The sequence below is a fragment of the Lepidochelys kempii genome, chromosome 6 (assembly GCF_965140285.1).
Source record: "Lepidochelys kempii isolate rLepKem1 chromosome 6, rLepKem1.hap1, whole genome shotgun sequence".
NCBI classification, from domain to species: Eukaryota; Metazoa; Chordata; order Testudines; family Cheloniidae; genus Lepidochelys; species Lepidochelys kempii.
The window spans coordinates 46005025-46030042 of record NC_136385.1 but is presented as its reverse complement, the minus strand read 5'-3'; the positions used below and the strand labels follow the sequence as shown (position 1 = coordinate 46030042).

Here is a 25018-nt window from a genome sequence, read left to right as displayed (position 1 = left end):
ACAGGAACACATGAGTTATGAGGAGAGGCTGAACTGGGGATGTTTAGTCTGCAGAAGAGAAGAATGAGGGGGGATTTGATAGCTGCTTTCAACATACTTGAAAGGGGGTTCCAAAGAGGATGGATCTAGACTGTTCTCAGTGGTAGCAGATGACAGAACAAGGAGTAATGGTCTCAAGTTGCAGTGGGGGAGATTTAGGTTGGATATTAGGAAAAACTTTTTCACTAGGAGGGTGGTGAAACACTGGAATGTCTTACCTAGTGAGGTGGTGGAATCTCGTTCCTTAGAAGTTTTTAAGGTCAGGTTTGACAAAGCCCTGGCTGGGATGATTTAATTGGGGATCGGTCCTGCTTTGAGCATGGGGTTGGATTAGATGACCTCCTGAGGTCCCTTCCAACCCTGATATTCTATGATAAGTGAAGTAAGAGAAAATAAATTTCATCTTAAATGAAAGGCCTTTTCACTTCAGGAGGAAAATTTGTTTCCACTTTATTCAAATGCAGTACTTTACTTAACATGTCAGATGAAAGGTGAAGATTTGAATTTAAAATAAAAAGACTAATTTCTGTATTTTCTCAAGATATTTGTATTTTCTCATTTTGACATGTGGGAGGGGAGAGAAATTGGGGTGGAGGTATACTGGGAAAGGATCTAAAATAAGAATAAAAATAAGAAACCAATGCAAAAATCTGATTTATTATCACAAAATGTTTGAACAGTTTTTTATAAAAAGAAACATTTGATTCTTAGCTTTAAAAAGAATAAATCTGTCCATAAGACAGAAAAATGAAGAAAACACAACCCTTACTTGGGCTGAGTGGTAGTTCATTCTACAAGCAGTCCATCCTGTTCCATGGGTGAAACAACTTATGGAATTAAGTACTAACCAGAATGAGTAAGAGTGGCAGAGCTGGACAATATGTTTGGCTGAAAGAGCGAAGGGAGAATCCTGTCTGAGAACTGTGTTTGTGCTTTATGAACTCAGTTATATTTCTTGGCCCACAAAGTGTAGTAACTGAAATCATGTCCCTCAAATACAATAGACCAGGCCAATGGGAGCTGCTGGAAGCGGCAGCCAGTGTGTCCCTTGGCCCGCGCCGCTTCCAGCAGCTCCCGTTGGCCTGGAACAGTGAACCGCGGCCACTGGGAGCTTCAATCGGCCGAACCTGCGGACGCAGCAGCTAAACAAACCAGCCCGGCCCGTCACGGGCCTTCCCTGCACAAGTGGCGGAACAAGTTTGGGAACTACTGCAATAGACTAACAAACTCCATGGAAATGTAGACATTTCAAGAATTTGATGTCACGGCGTACTTTAAAGTACTGTAAGGTCCTGATGTGACTCCTGTTGAAAAAAACGGAAAGGCTCTTGCTGACTTCCATGAAAGTTGGATTGGACTCTAGATGCAGTGGGGCTCATTTCTCTTCTCACACTAGCGTAAATTAGCAGTAACTAAGTTGATGCCCATATAATTACACCATGTGAGAGGAAAGTTAGGCCTACTATTTCCAAACACAATCCATAAATACTAAATTTAATCTATGCTTTGCACTAACTGGCAGCAAAAATGTGTTTGCAGTATGTAAAACCCTAGTAGGAGATAGACTAATCTGAAAAATAAAATCGTATGGCCTCATCCTGCAAACGCTTACACATGTGAGCAACTTTATTCCTGTGACTCAGCTCTATTCGGCTCAAGTGTACATTTGCAAGACTGGGTCTTTCAGCAGCAGCAGTGGGTTTAGGGGTGGTTGTTTTTTGGTTTTTGCCTTTTTGTAATTTAAAACCAGACAGCTTTTTTGGAAAAAATAAATAAGCAAATATGCAATTGGACTGTGGAACTTTATGCTTCTAAGTGTCACCCTGAAACTTTTTTTTTTTAGTGTTAGATTCTCCCTAAAAATGAAAAATTAATGGAAAAGCCTGAGTGCTTATACTGTGCAGTTTAAAATAAGCTATTTTAGCAATCACACTTATATTCCTCTTTTCTTTCAGCTTCATTTCATGGGACTATTTTCATGGCAGATGCAAAATATTTCCCCATAACTGTAACTGCTAGATGCAAATGTCCTGATTAGGATTATATGAGAGTCTGGCTCTACCTTTTAGGATTTTAAATAATAAATGTGCACACTATTTTTTTTTTATTTTTTATTTTTGGTAAATAAAAGCAGTAGTTATTGGCTTTTCTTTTGTACTGTGTTTCTTTGCTGATTGTGAGAGGTAATTTTTCTGAAGAGCAGTCTCCCTTTCTAAATTCAAATTGCAGGTGCAAAATTCATGCCTACATTTTTGCTCCTATAACAAAAAAGTGAGCTTATTCCAAGTAGTTGTATCTCTGCCTACCATACCCAATTAGCAGTTTAATTGCAGATGTAAATTAGATAGTTGTAAGAGTAAGTACTCAGATTTGTGTCCTGGATTCATTTTGTGGGTACAAAATACAGATGCAACTTGTGGAAACCCAGGCCTTAAAATATAGCTGTAGTTTGGATGTCTTGACCCTCAGCCATGCCTCCAAAAATATAATATATCATAACATGAGACGCAATCCATTATTCCTTGAACACACGAAATTCCCATTCACTTCAATGGGAGGAGAGTTTGGGGGTGCAAGGAATACAGGATCAGGCAAATCTGAAGGGAGGAATTGTCATTGCTGGGGAATTAAGTAGATTACCTAGTAGATCTCTTCCATCTCTAATTTCTATAAACTGAGTTCTGACATCCCTATGTAAGCACATCTCTAATGGAGGAAGTCAGGGAGTCTTGCTTATATAAAGACTAAGCACAGACATAGAACTAAACCCTATGATTATGTGATAACCTGAATCTCTAGAAGATTGAAGAAAATTATCATCAGTTTTTATCTAAATGCTGACACTAGGACAATTTTTCGTCTTTTGCTCTAAAGTATTCTTATTTTATTTGACTTGTGGTTATACTCTGAAGGGATATAACAATATGTAGATTTTGACAGAGCTCTACAAATCATATGGAGTTTTAATTAAATGTGTCAGGGACCAGGTTCATAAATATACAATTAAGGACTATATTTTTAATTCTCACTTTAAAAGAGGGAAATTTGCGTATGAGGTATCTAAAGGGTTTGTGTTTATATCTTAGAGTAAGCACTCGATTGGGCCATTAAGCATATCCTTGAGTAAGGGTGGACATTGTAATTGCTCTTCCAAACGAGCTACCTTGGGAAGGAATTGCAATTCGGAGAGTCATTGTGTAAAGCAGTATGCTATTAACTTCCTCCTAAGTGTGCTACTTTAACATGGCCAAATCCTGCCACACTTGCTCGACAAAACTCCTGTTGATGGCAGTGGGAATGGTGTCTGAGTGAGGTCCAAAAGATCAGGCCACGAATAATATAAGCATTGACTTTTTTATTTTGTTTTAGTAATTTAGAAAAAATAAGCACACTCTTGCTTTCATTTCAAGCTTATAGTTCATTCTCATCCAGCATATTTAGCTATGGTGGCAACAAAAGCAATGTGCAGCTGGGAGCACAAATCTAACTTGTCATTGTTCCAGTTTGCAGAGGAATATCAGAGAGCTGAAAAGTTGGTTGCCCAGAAATCCAATGAAGCTTGACAAGGAGGCCCTCCCTGACCTGGAAGAGACAGATTGTTATACAGCACCCTTTAGCCGGGCACGGATCCACCAGTAAGTGTTGGTGTGGGGAATGCAGCAGCAGAGGTCCATGTTTACATTTTATTTTCTCATTTCTTCTCTCCAGGTGACAGAAAGGCAATCATTAACAGATGGTCACTGACAAATACATGGTGTCAGGTTTGCTGTTTCCTGTTGGTTTTCTCTTAGGGCCATATTCTGTCCTCTGATACTCACCATTGGCTTCCATTGATGGCTGTTCAGCAGTAGAGTGTAGGGGCAAAATTTGGCTCCAATAGAGCACATGCTATTCTGTCTCTTCTTACATTATTAAACACACATACTCCAGATTTGTTTTTGCATATTCAACAAACAGCTGAAACAGAAGGAAATGCCTGGGAACAAGCTGAAAACAGCAACTTTGGATTTTAGCCAGCTGTCTACGCAACAAATGCGCCCGCCTCAGATATGTATAGAAGACCCTTAATCTTCTATACGCAACCTAAAAACTGTAAACATATCTGTTCAAGCTAACGTATCATCTCTGCTTTTGCTGTACTATGGAATAATGCTCCTTGTTTATAATGCAGAATGCAGTGATAGACTTTAAAATGATTTTAATGTATTATGCCTCTTTTATCTTTTATTTAATCTTAAGGTAAATATTTTAATAAAGTAGAATTAAAGCTTGAATTAATTCTCTTGAATGGAGCCATAAATTCATGTGAATTCTAGTGGAGAGCACATGATACTGGGAGCAGCTAAATTCTAATCCCACCCAGTGATTCACTGTGTGGCATTAGACCAATCACTTAGGCCAAAAATTTCAAGTATTTTTTCACACACACAGTCAACCTGTGGAACTCCTTGCCAGAAGATATTGTGAAGCCCAAGTCTATAACAGGATTCAAAAAAGAACTAGATAAGTTCTTGGAGAATAGGTTCATAGATGGCTATTAGCCAGGATGGGCAGGGATGGTGTCCCTAGCCTCTGTTTGCCTCTGAAGCTGGGAATGGGCGGCAGGAGATGGGTCACTTGGTGATTACCTGTTCTGTTCATTCCCTCTGGAGCACCTAGCATTGGCCACTGTCGGAAGACAGGATACTGGGCTAGATGGACCTTTGGTCTGACCCAGTATGGCCATCCTTATGTTCAAAACTGTCGTCTATTATTAGTGCCCAACTTGAGATATCTCAGCCCAGATAGTGAGTTGCACTAGAGTTTCACTTATCACAGAGTCACAGAAATGTAGGGATGGAAGGGACCACAAGAGGTCAAAGTCCATCCCCACCATGGTGGGGCTGGATCAAGTGTACTTATACCATCCCTTAGGTAAGCTGCCTTTCCAGCAATTTTATGACCCTGGATTGTGCTGAACATCTGTAATTCCCATTGACTTCAGCTGGATTTGAGAAAACTCAGTATTTCTGAAAATCAGGCCTGACGTATTTCTAGTTGGACACCCAAAAACTGAGGCATCCCAAATCACTGGCCACTTAATGAAAATTTTTGTCTTAACCTCTGTGACCATTCTCCCATCAGTACAATGGGGACAATGCATGCTATTTCTCCAGGGAGTTGAAAGGACTCTTTGAAGATGTAAATCACTGTATCTTATGTAATAACTGTGAATTACTATTATATATGTACTGTATCGTAAAAAGAAACTGTTGAATAGTTGTGCTTCGAAAGCTGTGGATTACTTTGAATATGAAAAGGCATCAATCATTTTAACAGCTTTACAATAAACAACAAAGACAGCTTCTTCAGCAACTCCACAAGAAGTAGGATAGTGCACCACATGCTACAGAGAACGAAGTATGAAGATGGCAAATCAAAAATGGGTAAGAATTCTGATACTTAGAAAAAACATGAATTGGGTCTCAAGATGAGTACTAATATCTTTAGTCTATAGAAAGAAAAAGTATTCATTAAATAAAATAAATAAATATTGTCAGTATTCATAGTATGACTTATTCAGTCAGCAATAGAGCTGATTGAGCATTGCCAGCTGCTATTTGTTAAATAATTCAGTGAAAATCAACAATATTTTCTGATTAATGGGTTCATAAAATATTTTATAAATTTGATGGATAAATAGATATTCTTGTTTAGACAATGAAAGCATTTGTCTGTAGACGTGCAATGTTGTATTATGCGTTAAATTCAAACCAGTAGTATTAGCTCATTAATACAGTAGTAGTCCTCATAGACGATGAAAGCTTCTGGCGGTTCAGCTTCACTCCTGATTAGCTGTTAGAACAGTTCCTGTCAAAAAGTATAAGTACACTATAATATGTTACTTTGCATTTTAAGAATTTAATATTTATGTTTTATGCTTCATATTTCAGAGGGTACTATTGTTCACAGCAAGGTTATAATTCACTCTTCTTGTGGGGAAACAAGTGTAGTTTATACCAAATATTGTAGATTTCCCAAAGCTTTTGTTCAATTTCCTCGAAACACCCACTGAAGAAAAGCCAAACTTATTAATATAAATGCAAGAATATGATATTTAAACCCCAAATATTAGAGAGCTAAAGTTATAATAACGTTAACTCGTCCACCTTGTATGTACTGTATATATATTTAATAGCCTAACTAGTAATGGAAGGTGCCATAGATATTCTAGATGAATTCTTGTCACTTTGAGAATCTTAGCTTCTGTATTTCCTTACATTTTGTCTATGCATAACCTTAGCATTGCATTAGCCTTGTGGGCCAGAACCTCAAATCTACAGCCAAACTGGAAAATTGCTGGGAAGGGTGGGCAAATGTGATTTAAAGGTGTCCTTTGCATTACTTGATCCTGCTGCTGCTCTGTGTACTTGTCCTTGCTGAGCTGTTCGTGAAGTCTCTGAGTTAATATGCACTAGGCTCAGAGGAGGCTGAAAATGGGTGTAACACAATGCATCCTGACCACACACCTTTTTCCCTGCTATGCCAGCAGCAGGGAAGGGTGGGGTACCTATGCTATGCTGGCTCTATGCCACTTGGAGGACCACTTCGAGTGTGATCATCCTTCCTGGTCCAGTGAAACCAGTTTTAAGCCTAAATTATGCCTGTAGTGCAGCACAAAGCAGCTATACCAGACCAGAGTATCTGGCCCAGTGACAGGGTTGTGTTTCATGGGAGGGATGCATTTAATTCCCCCCATCTTTTTTTTTGTTAATTTGAAAATTTAGGAAAAATAGAAACAGCTGCCTTTGAATGTTAGCTATTAAATGACTTTGATATGAATGTGGGTTGCAGTGAATGGGGTCGGTTGTGGGTTTGCTGCTGCTTTCATTTGCCTGGAGAAGTTTTCCTGGAAGGAAAGCAGCAGCACACCTAAAAAAACATGGACCATCATCAAGAAGAATAGAGGACAATTGAGACCCAAAATTTCCATTGAAACCGATGGCAAAACTCCATTAAGATCAAAGGTAGCAGATTCAGGGTTTGTCTTTGAGAGCACAGCAGTCTGACCTGTTGAAAGTCCTGATTTCTTTGGGGTTGTCTGGGAGACTATTGACTTTGGGTACCCCCATCAGGGTTCCTGAGTAGTTGTCTGAACTTCCTGTTTTTTAGTGGTAGGGCAGTTCTTTGGTTATTCCGTAGAGAGGGCCTCATTCATTGAAGAGCTGTCTTAGAGAACCATAGAAGAAAAGAGTATAGAGACTAGCCACAGTAAGGTCTCTGAAGTTAGAAAGAGCCATGTATCTTTTGGGAGAAAGAAGAGCCACAACTTCATGGTTAATGACAATGAACAGTTATTCTACTTGTGCACAAGACTGATTATTTCCCTTTTTAAAAATAGTAACCCAATTATTTAGCACTGTCACAGTTCCTCAATTCATAGGCTGAAATGCAATAGCTCTTGAAACAGCATGTATAAAAATTGATATTGAAACTCATTTTTTTTCTTCTGCTTAGGTATTAATAGATTACTCAATAATGGAACATATGAAGCTGCATTTCCACCACATGAGGTAGCTGGTTTAGTTTTGCCTTAAGTGTTCTATTTAAAGTAAAAGTTATTTTAACATTGAGATCCTATTTTAGCTGTACATTTGCTTTATGATGTTTTTATTTTATTTTGCATTCTGATTAGGCTTTTTATTTATAACACTCCTTACACTGATATGGGCCTAGGTTGGATCTTTATCTAGACCAATGTACAGTAATAACTTTCTGGATGTTCTCCCACTGATTTAGAATGGTCCTGTATTAAGTACATTTTTAAATGGACATTGTCTGTGGAATTGTTAAAGAGATTATAAATTGTTTCAATTAGCTCAAATTATTGTTGCATGTTAAAAAATGTTCTATTTTTTCTAATTTGCTTTCCTGTGGATCAAATACAAGGAAACTGATACAAGGAAACTGATTTGCAGTGCAAACAATTTCTGTATAGTTGTATAGAACTTTACCTTGAAAATAGTCCCATCAATAAATTCAGGATCTGACATAATGCCCTTTTAAAACAATGAAAAGACTCCTATTGATTTCAGAGGGCATTGGATCAGGCCCTAAATGGCTGAAAGAAGGAAATAAGTCATAAGTCTTCTTTCTAATTAAGGGCAGAACTTCACACTGAGTTTCATGTCATGATCAGACTATTTGAAACATGGACAGTGATGACTCTGAGAGATGATTGCTTTACCTGAGGATGTTACACACCACATTGTGTTTCAAAGTGACTTAAACTTCCCAGGTTGTTGGTTAAAGAACTGCTCTTGGTATTAACACTTTAATTCAGGGGAGCATAAAAGAGCAGTACTCTGGACATACCATTCACATTTTCATTATTAATGCTTCAGCTAGATTTTATTGACTTTAGGGGAATACTAACCGTTCCAGTGGAAGAAAAAAATCCTCATAACTGTGAAAGCTTTTTCTCACTTCTACAACTACACTCTCTCACATGGTCTCACATATATGCTTCTTTTTATTGTGTAAATGATTGTCTGTAGTTATATTGCAGATTATTACTTTAACAAATCATATTAGTGAGCCATTATTTTATTGCAATTGCAATAAAAGGATAAGCACAAGGACCTGCATGAAAGACTAGGGATAAGATACTTTTTATTTTTAATTTCCATCCCACTATGATACAGTAAGTTAAAAGTTCAACTCCAGTGTGAGTGTTATTGTGTTCATATTTTGCTGTGGCAAAACAGTGAAAAAAGGAGAAGAGAGAGATTCTAATAAAAATATCACCACAGTTCTGCTTTATTTATGGCACCCATTTATACCAGTCTTGCTTGGAGGGATGGGTGGGTAAAAGGCTCCTCTTTAGGTAGAAAACCACATGGGCCAATTTTTATACTGAGTTACACCTATGATTCCATACTGACTTTGGGATTGCCTGGGCGTGACTGAGTAGAATGTGACCCTTTACTATGTTTCTGTCTTTTTTTTTTTTTAATTGACTCTTCCTTTAAGCACAGAGTTTGGAAGTGGGATGAGGACATATAGTGGGGTAGACATCGGCTCCTGCCCTGAGGGGCTTAGAACAGCCCTGGAGAGGGCTGGAGCTGTGGGCTAGAAGCTGGGCTGATTGGGGAAGTGGCTGCAGCTGGGCCACGCCCCAATCAGGCTGCAGCTGGCCTGTATAAGAAGGCCAGGGCAGCCAGGAGTAGACACTCTCTCTCTGCCTTTAGAGGAAGAAGGGCCTGGCTGCTGGGGAGCTTGAGAGAGTACCTGAGGTGGAGCAGGGCTGGGGGAAGGCCAAAGGGGCCTGGGAGCTCTGGCCTGGAAACCCCCTAGGCTGCAGGCCTAGAGTAAGGACAAATAGGTACTGGGGTTGTATGGGGCAGCCCATGGGGAGGCAGCGGCACAAAACCCTTCACCTGTGATGAGTGGCTGATACACTGCAGTCTGCCCAGGGAGCGGGGGCTAAGTGAGGACTGACAGTAACCAAGGCTGAGGTGAAGTGGGGATAGTGGGTGGGGGGTTGCCCTGGGTGGGGAGACCCTGAGACTTAGGGGTTACTGCCAGAGGGACAGCACCCCAGACAAACTGGCACTGAGTCCGGGAGGGACATGAGGGCCAGTGGCAAGATGGATCACCGGTCTGCAGAGGGTGCTCTGGCACCTGGTGAGCTAATTCCCAAAGACGACCAGCAGGAGGCGCCGCAGGGGTGAGTCCGCTCCTCTACAGGACCGTTTGGGAACTGTACATTTACATTACAGGGAAGTGAAGGTTCACAAACTCAAACAAGCTTGACAAATCTTTTAAAAGAGAGAGAGAGGAATCTTTAACTCCACAAGGTTCAACAATGTTTGTGACTGACTGCTAACCTTGAAGGGACATCTCTGAATTGGCTTTAAGAGTCATAAAGTCCAATCCTCCTGGGCCTCCTACCAAGGCAGCCAACTGTGCCTCCCCTCCTGCCTATGGAACTATGATTTGGTTGGCTTGAGCAGTCAACCGGTGAAGTGGATTTCATGCAGTACTGGACTCCTTTCTGAGATGGTGAACTGTAATCCCTTGAGCCAGTTGCTGGATCATTGCTACTTCACTTGTGGGTGAAGGGTAGCACTCTCCAGAAAGGAAGCACTTGGCTAAATGGGATAAAAGACATTTTACAGCAGGATGGAAGCTGGTTTCCAGTCTTATACATTGAGTTCTCATCTTTTCCACATCACAATGTATCTCTTCCATTGCTGGCCCTCCACCAGTGGCAGGCTCATAAATAATATCACTTGAGAAGTTATTATCAGATACATTTTACAGTTCACACTATGCAGGAACACTAGTGTTTCTCAGCATGTACATTTTGTGGTGGTGAAAATATGGTGCAGCTTGCTGCTACCATGGCCTAGCTGTAAGTCATGTCATGCCCTTAAGCTGTGCTGAGTCAGAGAAGAGAGAATAAAAGATGCTTTTTAAATAATGGAAGAATATTGTCAAGAAAATGACTGTAACAATGACTGGGGTTTTGAAATTTTAAAACGAATGTAACCCAGGGTGCTTCAGAGCATTTAATGGACTGTATATTCTCTTCAAACTAGTGTACTAAATCAGTCCATACTTCATAATGCCATTAAATGCAAGAGAATGGCCACTAGAATTGTATGCCTTACTAAACGAAAACATGGCTTAAACTGGAGTGCTACCTTATGGTGAGAGTAAAATGAATGTAGAACCACAGAAGATTGGTGACTTCAGTTAGGAAGGGCCTGAAAATTCTGCATCATAACTCTTTATTTTAGAGTATAACGCTGTGCGTTAAGCTGTAATGGAATCCAGACAAAGCCAATCAAAGTGTTTGGGTAAAAATGAATTAAATGTTTCTTTGTATTCCTCTCTGATCGATTTTGTGTTTAATGCCTCAGGGAGCCATTTGTGGGGACAAAATAGTACCAGCTCTGATCTTCTTGTTTCCATCATCTATGAAAAGGAATACCATAGATAGACAAGGGACCTGTGTGATGGAATGAACCCCCGTATTCACGCTATTGCAATAATCTTTGTATAAAAGTTATTACCGATTCTCTCGTTTTACACTGGTAAATCACAAGTAACTCCATTAAAATTATTGGAGTTAGCCAGATGAAAAGAATTGGGCCCCATATTGGAAATCAATGGAATTACACTGGAGTTATGCAAAATATGTCCACATATGTGGCTCTTTGGAACTTAAAAGCATTTGAAAAATATAAAAACATAAACAAATGACTATACATCCAGGACCTACAAATACTGGACCTGAAGCCATGCACTCCCACTGGAAAGTGCTGGGGATCTAGTTAGTCAGGAAAGAGTACTTTAGCACTGGTCTTTAAATCTGTCCTGGAGGAAATTCGTCATTGCAGAGAAGTTTGTAACCCCCTCTACTATATCAGGCTTAACAATAAACTCAGGATTGCATTTTTTTTTAACTATTAGTAATAAATGAACCAATACATCCGTGTCATCAAAAAAGTAATGTCCTTATTTATATTTGAATCCAAATGCCATCTTTTTAATGCCTCTTTCTTTCCCAGTGATGCAGAAATATCTTTTTCTTTCTTTCTGTGATTCAGGGAAGCCACAAGAGCAGACATCCCATCAAAACACATGGAGCTCAAAATCACAGACACCTATTATATGAGCGCTGGGCACGGTGGGGGATGTGGTACAAATACCAGCCTCTGGATTTAATCAGGTACTCATACAATGTAACACAACTTTTTTCAATTATGTGAAAAGCTAGGCAGTGGTAGACTACCCATTCTGCTGAAAATTACAGGCATTTTATATTTAATTTTTTTTTTTTAAAAATGAGCAAAAATGTGTCTCTTTGCTTTATTGATGGAGTTTAGCTACTTGGTATTACAATGCATGGCCTCAGTCCTGCTAGTTGTTCAGTGTTGGTGGATCCTTGTTTAGTCTTACCGATTTTAATGGGGTTCTTCGTGGAACAACTTGCAGAGAGGAGGCCTAAGGCATAGTTCTGCAATCTGATTGGCACAAACAGACCCCTACCCCACCCAGAGACCTTTTGAAATCATTGTAGTGCCAAATGGACGAGGGTTTATAAGAGAAATAACTTGACTAAGTTAAAAACAAAAATCTAGTTACAATCAATGTTGGAATGTATCTATGTATCATTTCCTTTACCTATTTTGGGATTATTAAAACAAAAAGAATTTTAAAAAATAATTTTGTCCTTGTAATTAATGCTGGTGTTTGCTTTTTGCATTTCACTTATCTTGGACAGTGAATACAGACAAGTCAATTTCATTTCTGCTTACCATCAGTTTCAGGTCCTCATCCTGCAATCTGATGCATGTGGGTGGACCCTTATGTCCCCACAGAGTGCCAAGGAAGACCACGGGTATAGGGGTCCTTCTGTCCTAACCAAATTGTAGGTTCAATGCCTTACTTTCTAGCCATATTCACTGCCATCTCACTCTTCTGGCAACTTTTGGCCCATTTTTGAAGAATTAAGGCTGAATCTTGAACTCATGTTCCCCAAGTACTACCACTTTGCTCTAACAGTAGATTTTGGTGACAATCCAGCATATGTTGTTTTTTTTTTATAGTGGACTACATGCTATGTGAGAACAGGCTCTTTGTCACCTTCTTTGTCAGGATCCCAACATGGGCAGTCATGGCCAAGGGTCAGAGCAGGGGCATATCTGAGGCTGGGAGTACCAGAAGAGTTTGTAGGCAGGTCCAGGCCAGGGCTCACACCATGGCTCATGGCCTAAGTCAGGAGTCAAAGTCCAAATCAAGCTGAGAATTCAAGAGCAAGGAGCAGGAACAGTAACTGGAGCTACAGAAGATCCACACTGTTGCTGAGACACTTCCTGGAACACACCTTGGGTTTATATAGGGCAGGGAGTCAATCAGGAGTCATGGAGCTGCTGTCTGTCAAACCCTTGAGGCACAACTTCCCATGTCTTTCTCTACAGTGGGTCATGGGAAGTGTAGTGCAAGTTGGTTACAGCCTGGAGATATCAGCTGCATGGTAGCTCTACAGGCCTGGGTTCTGTAATTATGTTACACAAAAGTATTTGCATAACACTGTGTCCAACTCTTCTGAGTTTAATACTAACAAATATGCTGTTTTATAACTTCCTACTTTTAACAGAGCTGAAGTTACTGACTCGTCTAAATCATTGCAACAGTGTAAAATTGTAGTGCACTCCAGCTGTTTCCTTATGGGATATGTGTATTGGTTAGACTGCAATTAGTGCCACTAAAGTATTATGTCAGAATTATATAAAATTGCATTTTGGACAAGTGCTACTAAAAAGACAGCAAATGAAAATAAACTTAGTAATAATTATTTCCTTTTAGGATTCCTGAAATGCTGTCAAGATGGGCAAGATCATTTACTACAAACTGTTTGTTTTTTGCTGTTTCACACAGGCGGTATTTTGGTGAAAAAATTGGTCTTTATTTTGCTTGGCTGGGATGGTACACTGGAATGCTCATTCCTGCTGCACTTGTCGGGCTGTTTGTTTTCCTTTATGGATTGTTTACAATGGATTCTAGCCAAGTAAGGTATGATGCACAATAAAGTCCCATTTTAAAAACCACAAAAGACAGTTATTCTTGCGAGTTCCATTGTTGAAAATGTAAGTAGCAGCCAGGCACAACCTAAACCAAATGTTGCATCTCTTCAATCAAACTTTAAACATTTGCTAGACTTACAGCATTTCATAATAGTCAAACTGAGGACTCAATTATATTATCGGCTACATCCCGTCTCTATAACCATTTACATCAAAAACTGGACATTTTTCATTCACAGTAGCTAAATTTATGGCTGCGTTTGCAGCATTTCCAACTCTGTGTACAAGGAAATACAGCAAATACTGTGTTGAAGATAAGTAATTGCAAATGACCACCCATTAATGGTTCTCACTATAGTGAGGTGAACTCAGGAAAATTCTCTCTTTTGGTCTCATGTGGACTGGAGTATGGGATTGCATATAGATCTGGGTGCATCAGTGAAGTTCCAGAACTTCAACCTCCATCCTTCTGTGCAAACCTTTCCCACCAAAAGGGATGATGTTATTGAAACGCTGAACCTAATTCTTCTCTCAGCTACATTGGTGTAAATTAAGAGCCAACTCCATTGTAGCCAATGGAGGTACTCATTTAATACTGGTGTAAGGGAATCACAGTCAAGTGCTGTGCAACATGAAACCCACTGAAGTTTCAAAGTGATTTTCCCCTGATGTGGGCCTGTCCCAGAAGGAGATAATGATATCAACTTAAGAAATAAGTGAAGAGAAATCGTGCTAAAGCAAATGTCTGATATGTTGTAAGGAGAACTATTTCTAGAGAGACTTTTCTTTCCAAAGCTTTCCATTAGGAGTGATTAGCTCCTCAATGCAGAACGCTAACCCGTGGGAATAGAACATAAAGCTTAGTCTGTGGTTACTACTACTTTGCATGCTAAGACTGTTACCTTAATGGAGCAAAATTTTGTAGAAAATTAATGCATTTTAGACTTTGAACAAGGAGCACTTTATCTTTCTTGAAGTTATCTTTATCCTGTACTTTACAAAGTCTTATTGTCTCTCCTGCTGTGCTTAATTAAAGCTTTGTCAGGTTTCCTGGTATAAACCAAAATGTTCAGATTTGACTGTTTCAGATAACATTGGATATTATGATATCAGCCAAACACCATGTATTTTTATTAATGAGGTGTTTAACTGTTTTTTCCATGTTGTAAGTTTGAAAGGCAAACCCACAACATGAAACTGAGTCATTAAAACTGAGTTAAAAGTAATTTCAGGTACATCTGCCCCCTGTGTCCTCTTGCTTATTTTTCTAGTTTTATAATCAGATTTTCCTATTTTTAAATGCTTATTCTCCCTTGCTTTATGAAAGACCCATCCAAACAAAAGAGGAAACTGACTGTCTGCAAGAGGAACCATGAACACTATCCACATTCAGGTGCCAGAATGCTCGACACAAGTAAATTAGGTCATCTAGGAACATGAGTGTTATGCTGCACAGCATGGCAATGACAGCAGGAATAGAACTCGGATCTTCTTGCTCCAAAAGCACATGCCCCTAGCATTTGAGCTGAAGTATTTTAGCTGTTGATAGTCCGACACTTAGCCCTGGTCTACACTGGGGAGGTGGGGTCAATCTAAGTTACGCAACTTCAGCTACATGAATAACGTAGCTGAAGTCGACATACTTAGATCGACTTACCATGGTGTCTTCACCACTGTGAGTCGACTGCTTTCGCGGCGATGGAGCACAGGAGTCGATGGGAGAGAGCTCGGGGGTCGATTTATCACATCTAGACTAGATGTAATGAATCGATCTCTGCTGGATCAATCGCTGCCTGCCGATCCAGCAGGTAGTGAATACATATCTTTAATTAAGCAGTTCTAATTCTATACAGTAGAAGACAGTGATACACACATAAACTAGCCCATTCATTACAATTTGTCCCTGCTTATTCTGGTGTAGGGTAGCAAAGATTAAACAAAATACTAGTAAACTAGATTGTGAAGACAGCAAAGAATCCTCCATTACCAGGAAGATGGCGTAAATGACCTCATAGGTCTTTTCCATTTTTATATTCTGTGGTTCTAGGATTATTTAATTAATGTTTGTAAAACACTTTGAAGAGGATAAGTGCTGTATAAATGCTAGGTGGTGGTAGTAATTTATTATTTAGTTTTGCACTCTGTAGACATTACATTACACAAACACAAGGTACATCACAGGATACTGGCTGAGCTGTTTTCTCCAAGACTATGTTTTTATCGGGATGAAAACAATGAGCATTTGGAATTTTAATTTTGCGCCAGGGCATTATGTTAATCTGACAAATTGTCACATTACCCCAAAACCTATTCAAAAATTTGATTATTTGTTACAATACCAATTGATGCCAGATTGACTTTTTATTCTAGTAATGCCCCTTATCAGGAATGTGCAAACTGTTTTATGAGCAAAATCCAAAGCGATATTTACAAACTGTTTATGGACATTTAGTGACACAATTTGTTGTTAATTTCTCTGCTGTATGGTCACCAAAGTGTTTCCATTTGTTTGTTTTTTAAAAACCCTGCTCAGTGATCAAATTAGCACTTTGCTCAGTAGTGTCAATTCAGCTGTTAGGGTTATGTAAAAGTCTGCTACTTGGGAAATACAAATCCTCCCTCTAGTGGTTTAGGAGCAAATTTGATCATTTTGCTTTTTCATTTTGTCTCCATTGTACCATTTACTTGCACTGCAGAACTGATGTACAGGTGAAAAAATGTGTATCACCATACAGTGTGTTATACCTAATTAATAAAGAGAAGATTGTACAGTAATGAAGTTTCAAGCACATGCTAGAGTTGATGTATTTAATACATGGATGTCTGTCTTAAGTCTGAAATTCAAAATCTGCTCTGTTCTGAAGTTAGATGGTAATTGAAAAACAAGCCAACCTTTTATACAGTATAAATCTCTCCAACAAACATTAATATATGGCCCACGTTTTAAAACATGTTTTTCTCACTGCTATCAGCAGAGTAGCTTGTTGAAGCAGGGGACTTTTCATTTCCCTGTGACAGCAGATGGGCAAGGCAGATCATTCCATCAAAAATCCCGTTCTTTGTTGCCAGGGCTCAGTACTGGTATTAGGGCTGCCACGAATGGTAGCCTCAGCCTGTGATTTCTAGTGGTGACAGCTAGTTCCTTGATTCTGTTGGGAGATGGATGTTGCCATATCAGAAAAACACAGTGGATCTGTATCAAATTACCTTTGACACACAGTCTGAATTAGATACTTTGGGCCCAAATATGCACAAAGCTGCAGAATTTCGACCCATATTTTTTGTTTTGTTTGTTTCTATTGTAGTATGTATTTAATGATAAAGTTGCCCTTTCTTGACCAGGTTGTGAGGCGGATTTAAAGTGTGCAACATATTGAAGGCCCTCCTATCTCTTAAAATTCTTTCTTGGACTGTTGATTTATTGCAGTTAATTCACATGATTAACTCAAAAAAATTAATCGTGATTAAAAAAATTTAATCACACTGTTATACAATAGAATACCAATTGAAATGTATTAAATATTTTTGGATGTTTTTCTACAATTTCAAACATTGATTTCAATTACAACACAGAATACGAAGTATACAGTGATCACTTTATATTATTTTTATTACAAATATTTGCATTGTAAAAATGATAAAAGAAACAGCATTTTTCAATTCACCTCATGCAAGTACCATAGCGTAATCTCTTTATCATAAAAGTGCAACTTACAAATGTAGGGTTTTTTTATTAAATAACTGCACTCAAAAACAAAACAGTGCAAAACTTTAGCACCTGTAAGTCTACTCAATCCTACTTCTTGTTCAGCCAATTGCTAAGACAAACAAGTTTGCTTACATTTCCGGAAAATACTGCTGCCTGCTTCTTATTAACAATGTTTCCTGAAAGTAGGAACATGGCAATTTTGTAGTCGGTGTTGCAAGCTATTTACATGCCAGGTATGCTAAACATTCATATGCTCCTTCATGCTTCGGCCACCATTCCAGAGGACATGCTTCCATGCTGATGACGCTTGTTTAAAAAAAAAAAATGCGTTAATTAAATTTGTGACTGAACTCCTTGGGCTCTATTTTACCCACATTCTGCCATATATTTCATGTTATAGTCGTCTCAGATGATGACTCAGCACATGTTGTTCATTTTAAGAACACTTTCACTGCAGATTTGACAAAAAGCAAAGAAGGTACCAATGTGAGATTTCTAAAAATAGCTACAGCACTCGACCCAAGGTTTAAGTATCTGAAGTGCCTCCCAAAACCTGAAAGGGACAAGGTGTGGAGCTTGCTTTCAGAAGTCTGAAAATGGAAACACTCTGATGCGGAAACTGCAGAACCCAAACCAACAAAAAAGGAAAAGCAACCTTTTGCTGGTGGCCTCTGACTCAGATGATGAAAATGAATATGCGTCAGTCTGCACTGCTTTGGATTGTTATCGAGCAGAACCTGTCATCAGAATGGACACACGTTCTCTGGAATGGTGGTTGAAGCATGAAGGGACGTATGAATCTTTAGCACATAAAGCAGGCAGCATTATCTACTGCAAATGTAAACAAACTTGTTTGAGTTATTGGCTGAACAAGATATAGGACTGAGTGGACTTGTAGGCTCTAAAGTTTTACATTGTTATATTTTTGAAGGCAGTTTTTTTCGGTATATAATTCTACATTTGTAAGTTCAACTTTCATGATAAAGAGATTGCACTACAGTACTTGTATTAGGTTAATTGAAAAATGCTATTTCTTTTGTTTTTACAGTGCAAATATTTGTAATAAAAAATAAATATAAAGTGAGTGCTGTCCACTTTGTATTCTGTGTTTATAATTGAAATCAATATATTTGAAAATGTAGAAAATATCCAAAAATATTTAAATGGTATTCTATTATTGTTTAACAGTGCAATTAATCACTTGATAACTCTAATTTTTTCCATATTTTGCATTCTTTTCTTCAGATGAATTATATGCAGAACCAACCATATATTTAAGCCACACATCAGAATCAAAGACAGGTGTAGATTTTCCCTTCCCCTTTGTTCAGGGGCTTATGTAGAAATAAATTTGTTGGTTTTAGAGTAGTTTGCATTTGAGGGGTTGCTACACATCTCAGGAAACACGTCCATGATTGCTCCTCTTATCGACAGCCTCCACTCAGAAAGGCCAAGAATGGAACAGGCCATGGAGATTTAAGCATCTATTCACCAATAAAGGGGTTGGCCTTTCAGGTCAGGATTGAAGTGCACTGGGCAAAGAAGTAGGGGGAAGCTTTCACTTCTATCTATACTGTTCTTACTAAAAGGATTTTAGCAACAAGGGCAGTCACAAGGGCAATGACATCTATCATGATCACTAAATTTGCTAAAAAAATAATACCTTAACCGAGAATTGCTCATAAGCATCTGGACTAGTATTGGTGTAACTTTCTTTGAGTTTAGCTGTTGGAAAAAAAACGGGGTTTTAAAACAGAATTTATAAGAAGATTTCAGCGCCGTCGTGCATAGACTACAACCGCATGTTTTATATACTTTAATGTCTAACTTCTCAAATACAGCAGCACAATTTGTCTTATGTTTTTTATAGTTTATATTGTCATCATCTATTGTACTGTAAAGATCTCATTCTTTGCAGTTAACTGTTTGAAATAAAATTCCCTTACATATTAAGACTTGTGATACAGATCCAAATTCTATTCCTAGATACACAGGCATGCATTGATGCACATCTCTGACATCAGCTACTATGCTTGCTCCTGTTCAGAGATTTTTTTATAACATTTTCTTTGACAACCCCTAATTTTTTTTGTAAGATTTAATAATTTAGAGACTAGCATTGCTGAGAAAATTTAGAGAAAAGTCCATACAAACATCATTGGAGAGAGCACAGTCTGTAGCATTATTATTCCAGGAATGGGATTTAATGTGAATGCACATTTGTAAATAAATACCAAGTTCAAATGGTAGTTTCCATTAGAGCTGTGAGTTCAGATTCCGTGAGAATAGAATGCAAGCAGAGTTTGTGTAAACCGAAATCAAACTGGATTCCTTTGCATTTGTATTGTACCTCTTTTACTGCCTCTGGGAACCATTGCAGCCCCAGGTCAGCTGGGAAAGGGATGTTTGATTGGGCCAGCACAGGAAACTTAAGACAGGAACTTATGTCAAATGGAGTTGGTAATTTTTTTAGTAACCTGTGGCTAGTGTCCACACTAATGTGGGTAAGAGACTCAAAGGGGCCAGCTCCCAGAGGTACACATGAGTGGGGGACTCAGAGGATAACTGTTAGTAGGAAGAAGGGCAAGACTTTGCAGACTAGAATACCCTTCATCTGTACCCTCATTCCCCCTCATGGAGGAAGGGGGAAAGGATTTAGAGGTGGTTTGAATCCTGAGGGTTAGGCTAAAGAGGCCAACACTTGATATGGTAATTTAACAAGGAGCCCATTTAACTTAGCCACAATAAGTATCTGAGGTATTACACACTCTCCATCCCCATTACTGATCCTAAAAGCTCATGCTTCAGGGTTTCAACTGGCCACCTGCAGTGGTCAGGAAGGGATTTTTCCCCCCATTGTATTCTGTGTTTATCTGGTTTTTTTCAATCTCCTTCCTCTGAAGCATCAGGGAAGGCCATGACTGGAGATGAGACTTTCATCGGGGAGGGGCTCAGAGGTAGCATTGAACAATCTCTCTCAAGTGCTTGGCTGGCTGGTTCTTGCTCACATGCTCAAGGTTTGTGTGGGGTTGGGAAGAAATTTTCCTGCAGTTCAGATTGCCAGTGACCTTGGGGTTTTTTACCTTCCTCTGCAGCATGTGGGTATATCTCACTTAATCATTTCCCTGCCATTGTGAGGGTCTTGGGCATTGGTGCACCTTGGTCCTTCCTATTCTCTGCCTGTGGCATGTAATAGTCTAGTCTCCTGTGGCTATAATACTTTGGTTTCATTTCAATTATTGGGATTAATATGCAGGTGCTGGGTGGTGTTGATGGCCTATACATGATATATAGGAGGTCAGACTAGGTGATCCGGTGGGTCCTTCTGGCCTTAACCTCTCACTGTTAAAAGTTGCTGTCTTCTGCTTTAAAGGCCATCCTTGTGTCTGCTTTATTTTCCTGTGTGTCCTGATCAAGGTACTCAAACATGTGCCTAACTTTAAAAATGGTGAATAGTCACATTGAAGTCAATGAGACTACTCATGTACTTAAGCACCTTAGTGAATCTCAGGGACTTCTGAAGTAGTATGATATCTGAGGATTTTTTTTCCAAACAGTGACTGAAATATCATAGGAAGACTAGTTCATTTTATTTTGTCCCCATAAATGATTCAATCTTGGGGGAAATTAAACACAAATACTTGAAATACAAATGCTAGAAGTTCCCCACCCTTTGAGTTCACCCCTCCCCTATAAAACTAGTTGCCATCTGCATTAGATGTGTTTGACATTAAATGTCTTAAGTGAAATCCTGGCTCTATTTAAGTAAATGTAAGTCTCCCATTTACTTCACTGGGGCCAGGATTTCATCTCTTGTCACTGTACATGTGGTATGGTTTTTTCCTTTACACATGCTAGGCCAGATATTTCAGATGATGTAAATTGGCATGGCTTCATTAATGTTGACGGAGCTACGCCAGTTTACATCAGCTGAGGATCTACTCCCTGTGTTTTAAAGGGTGTTATAAATATTACTACCTAACTTTGCTAAATTTGTGGTATGTAGTTAGAAGTCTGGGACCAATCCTTCAGTTCTACTACATGTAATACTTCTGTTGAAATCCATGTGTGTTTAGTAGAAATAGGGATGGCAGTATCAGGTCCAAAGAGGATGTGTTATTTGCTTTGGGTCAAATCCTGTTGGCACTGAAGTTATTTGTAAAACTCTTCTTTATTTCAGTGGGACCAGGATTTGGTTCTTAAATTAAATTGGTCATTGAAAATTAGATTTTTAATGAGCCTATTTCATGATCTAGGCATGTTACAAACCAATAAAGAATATAAATGGTATAGCCTCGGTCTGGAAAAATGCTGAAAGCCTTTTTATAATCTTTATTTTCCCTTCTTTCTACTAAAGCAAAGAGATCTGCGAGGCAAATGAAACCATCATGTGCCCTATGTGCGAACGCAATTGCACACTACAAAAACTCAACGAAAGCTGCATATATGCAAAGGTAATTATTAGTTTTGTGCTGCAAGCTGATGCTATCTAAAAGTCAATTCTGTCTGCATAATGGTTGCTGCTGTTACTTCAGCAAAGGCTCCTCTAAAATTTGGTGATGCTCTACTAACTTTTCAATGACAAAAATATTTGCAGCCTTTCTACCTAGCATCTATTGTCTTTCAGTTGATAATGAAGCAATCACAGCTGATTCTAAAAATGACTTTCTGAGAGCATTTTCTTCTTACCTCTATTTTTGTCCATCTGAATATGCCCAATGATATAGCAAACTTTTTTTTCTGGTCGGGTTTTCTACCTTCCTATATGATTACGTTCTCACTTTTCTGTTTCCCTGTAGTGTTGATAACTGGATTTCTGTTCTTTTTAAAGGTTTTTTTTTTCCCATTATAGAGAAGTATAATGCTCCTGTGGTGTGCCCAACGCAGTGGTCTTATACAGTCAAATCTACAGGAAACTGTCCATCAAACATAAACATTGATTGCTTTTGAATGCAAGCAATATATATAAATGAACACATATATCAAGCTACTTTGGTTTGTATTATATTACCAAGGCTGAAACCAGTCTCAGTTTTTCTTTCTCAAAATTATTCAGCACAATCAAATAATTCTTGTTTAGAACTCAGTATTGTTTACAGAAATTTGAATGGCTCTGTCTTAAAGGCAGAGAAAGAAATTCAGTTTTTAAGGGATTTTGAAATTTGGTTGCATTTCAAATTGGAACTAACCCCAAAAATGTAGAAATTCTCCATGGAAAAAAAAATTCCAAACAATTTTTTGATCAAAACATTTCATTTCGATTTTTAGTTTACTTTATAACATATACTATAATACACAACAAAAACAATCCAAACAAAAAGTCATTTCAAAATGACAAATCAAAATGTTTAATTTCAAAAATGTGGAAATGGGATGTTTTGATATTGTTGAAGCTTGTTTTTTTCCCCAAAACAAAATTTTAACGAAATCGACTTGATTTCAAGAAGCCTCTTGATTTTAATGGAACTGCCTTTTCTGACAAAAAATGGTCCCATCAAAGTTTTTTCTGACCAGCTCTAGTAATAATTGTACATAAACTCCATGTAACACCTTTCATCGAATGGACACACAGCATTGTACAAACTATGCTGTGCTGCCCATCACAGACACATATTCACCTATGGAGTGCAGCTGTTTAACAGCCCACAGCAGCCCTGCCCAGCAGTTGACTGGAAGGGACACTACAATTGCAACTGTAGTAGTTTAAGATCATGTTGTTTTAGGATCCTGTCCCAGAAGAAATGTTTTCTCTTTCTTATATTTGCTATGAAAGTTGCAGGTTTAGCACTGTAAACATCACACACCCTTGTAAACACTAGCCTGGGAGAGAGAGAGAGAGATGGCATTCCAGGCCTGAGCTGCATGCCACCTACGCACATCAATGGGTGGGGGAAATTGATGGGGCGAGAGGTGAAAGGGGGACAGTGCTAGTAGCAACAGAGGGAGTCACTCTCCTAGGGATAATAGATAACTCCTCCCATAGGAGTCTCTGGAACCCATTGGCTGGAGGAGGGGGCGCTGTTTGGCCAGTGTTCCCCAGCTCCCAGGATTTAACCCCATTCAGGGGCCACGTGGAACCTCTTTTGGCTCTGTTCAGCTGCCCACCCTACCCACCAAAACTAGGAATGAGAACCCAACCTGACAGATGCTGTGGATCTAGCTGGTAGCCTGTTAAGGGGGTTAGGAAGGATTTTTTTTTCTCCCATGGGTCAAATTGGCAGAGGATTAGGGATTTTTTTTTAACCTTCCTCACACCACGTGCAAGCCACAATGGGTTAAATAGGAACATGCCTGGTACCTAACTGCGGTACTGGGGTGGCATTGCTTAAGTGGTGGATCTGAATGCACCAAACTTCACAGTAAAGTTAACAGAGTCCTGGTGATTTTTTACAAGGCTTGAAGGAGTGGGATGGAAATTATGCACTTTTCCTTCTCTCACTCTTGCCCCTGGCCCACCATTTCCCTCCTCCTGAGATGCAGATCCCAGGACCTGCAGAGAACCCTACCCTTGTCTGGGGAGATAGAAGATAATTCTGGGAAGGTGGCTAGCCTGCTTCTTTATGTCATCCCCTCCATGTAGCTTTAAGGAGCACAATTTGGACCATGACATTTCTTTTGATATGTCCCCTTAAGAATAACATAACCAATTAGTACTGGGGAGTTAATTTAAGGAGATAGAATGTAATTATTTAAGGTGTGATTTGGACAGGACCCCAGGGTGCACACTCTTGTTCTTGAAAAAGAGTTCTTGAACAGTCACAGGGAGTCAGCACCTTGGTTTTCTGTTTTTGTCTTGCCTTCAACAGTACGTAGCCCTATAGCACGTGTCCTGACTCACCAGCACTACTTTCTGTACTTCTGACTTCTATGCAGAGGTCTCCAATCAAAAGGCCCAGCCAGCTCAGCCCACCCTGCTTAGCTTTGGGATAAAATCCTAGTTTGATATACTACTAAGACTACAGGACAAAACTGGTCTGGTCATTCTAAAGAAAATGCATGATCTACAGCCAGAAACCCACCTTCTATTCAAGCAAGATCTTCTGAGCCATAACTCTTTTGGGGTTCCTTTTCCGTTTCTTTCGAGAAGTGTATTGTTTACAGATCTCTTTATTGCACAGATTCCCCCAACCTAGCACACATTAAAAATCTGGAGACACTTGTCCATTTTATTGATTTGCAAAATTTTGTAAATCCTGCTGCTTTCGTTTTCCAATCAGATTTTCGGTCTCATAAAATACTTTGCTTGTATGTTCTTTTTATTATAATAAAAGAAAACCAAAGCCAAAGGCGCATTTGCATACAAGTTTCACACAATTATATAATTCACACAAAGAACATATTGGACTTAATGATCTTTGGTATTAAGTAAAAACTTCTCGATTTTCTTCAGCACAGTAAAATAAACAGAGCCCTGTATACTACTAAAACTTGTGTGTTTAATAACTCTACTCAATTTTAGAAGTGTTTGCATTTAAGAGAAAATAAAACATATTGGCAAGCAATACACAGTTTATACTGTTAACTTTTTCTTCTGGATTTATAAATGATGAGGATTTCAAGAGAGTTTTTCTAATATTTAATTATCTTCCCTCTTACAGAATATCCTCTGTCACCTGCTCAGTGTTTATTTTCTAAAAGCAGATGCAATAATGGTGACAGTTTTCATTTGAAAACATGTAGGTTTGTCTGGTTT

The 25018-nt window shown here is 38.9% G+C and overlaps 1 protein-coding gene across 7 annotated transcripts in view; it reads left to right on the top strand.

Moving 5' to 3' along the window:
* Window positions 1–25018, top strand: part of ANO3 (anoctamin 3) — a 390571-nt gene that overhangs the window by 303126 nt on the left and 62427 nt on the right. For 6 of the 7 annotated variants that reach the window (XM_078853244.1, XM_073347804.2, XM_073347803.2 and 3 more), the window contains 6 exons: window positions 3543–3674; window positions 5359–5465; window positions 7537–7592; window positions 11637–11758; window positions 13399–13605; window positions 21683–21779. In XM_078853244.1, the coding sequence (XP_078709370.1) occupies window positions 3543–3674; window positions 5359–5465; window positions 7537–7592; window positions 11637–11758; window positions 13399–13605; window positions 21683–21779 (721 nt within the window). The remainder of the gene's footprint in view (window positions 1–3542; window positions 3675–5358; window positions 5466–7536; window positions 7593–11636; window positions 11759–13398; window positions 13606–21682; window positions 21780–25018) is intronic. The other variant, XM_078853245.1, reaches the window with a different exon arrangement.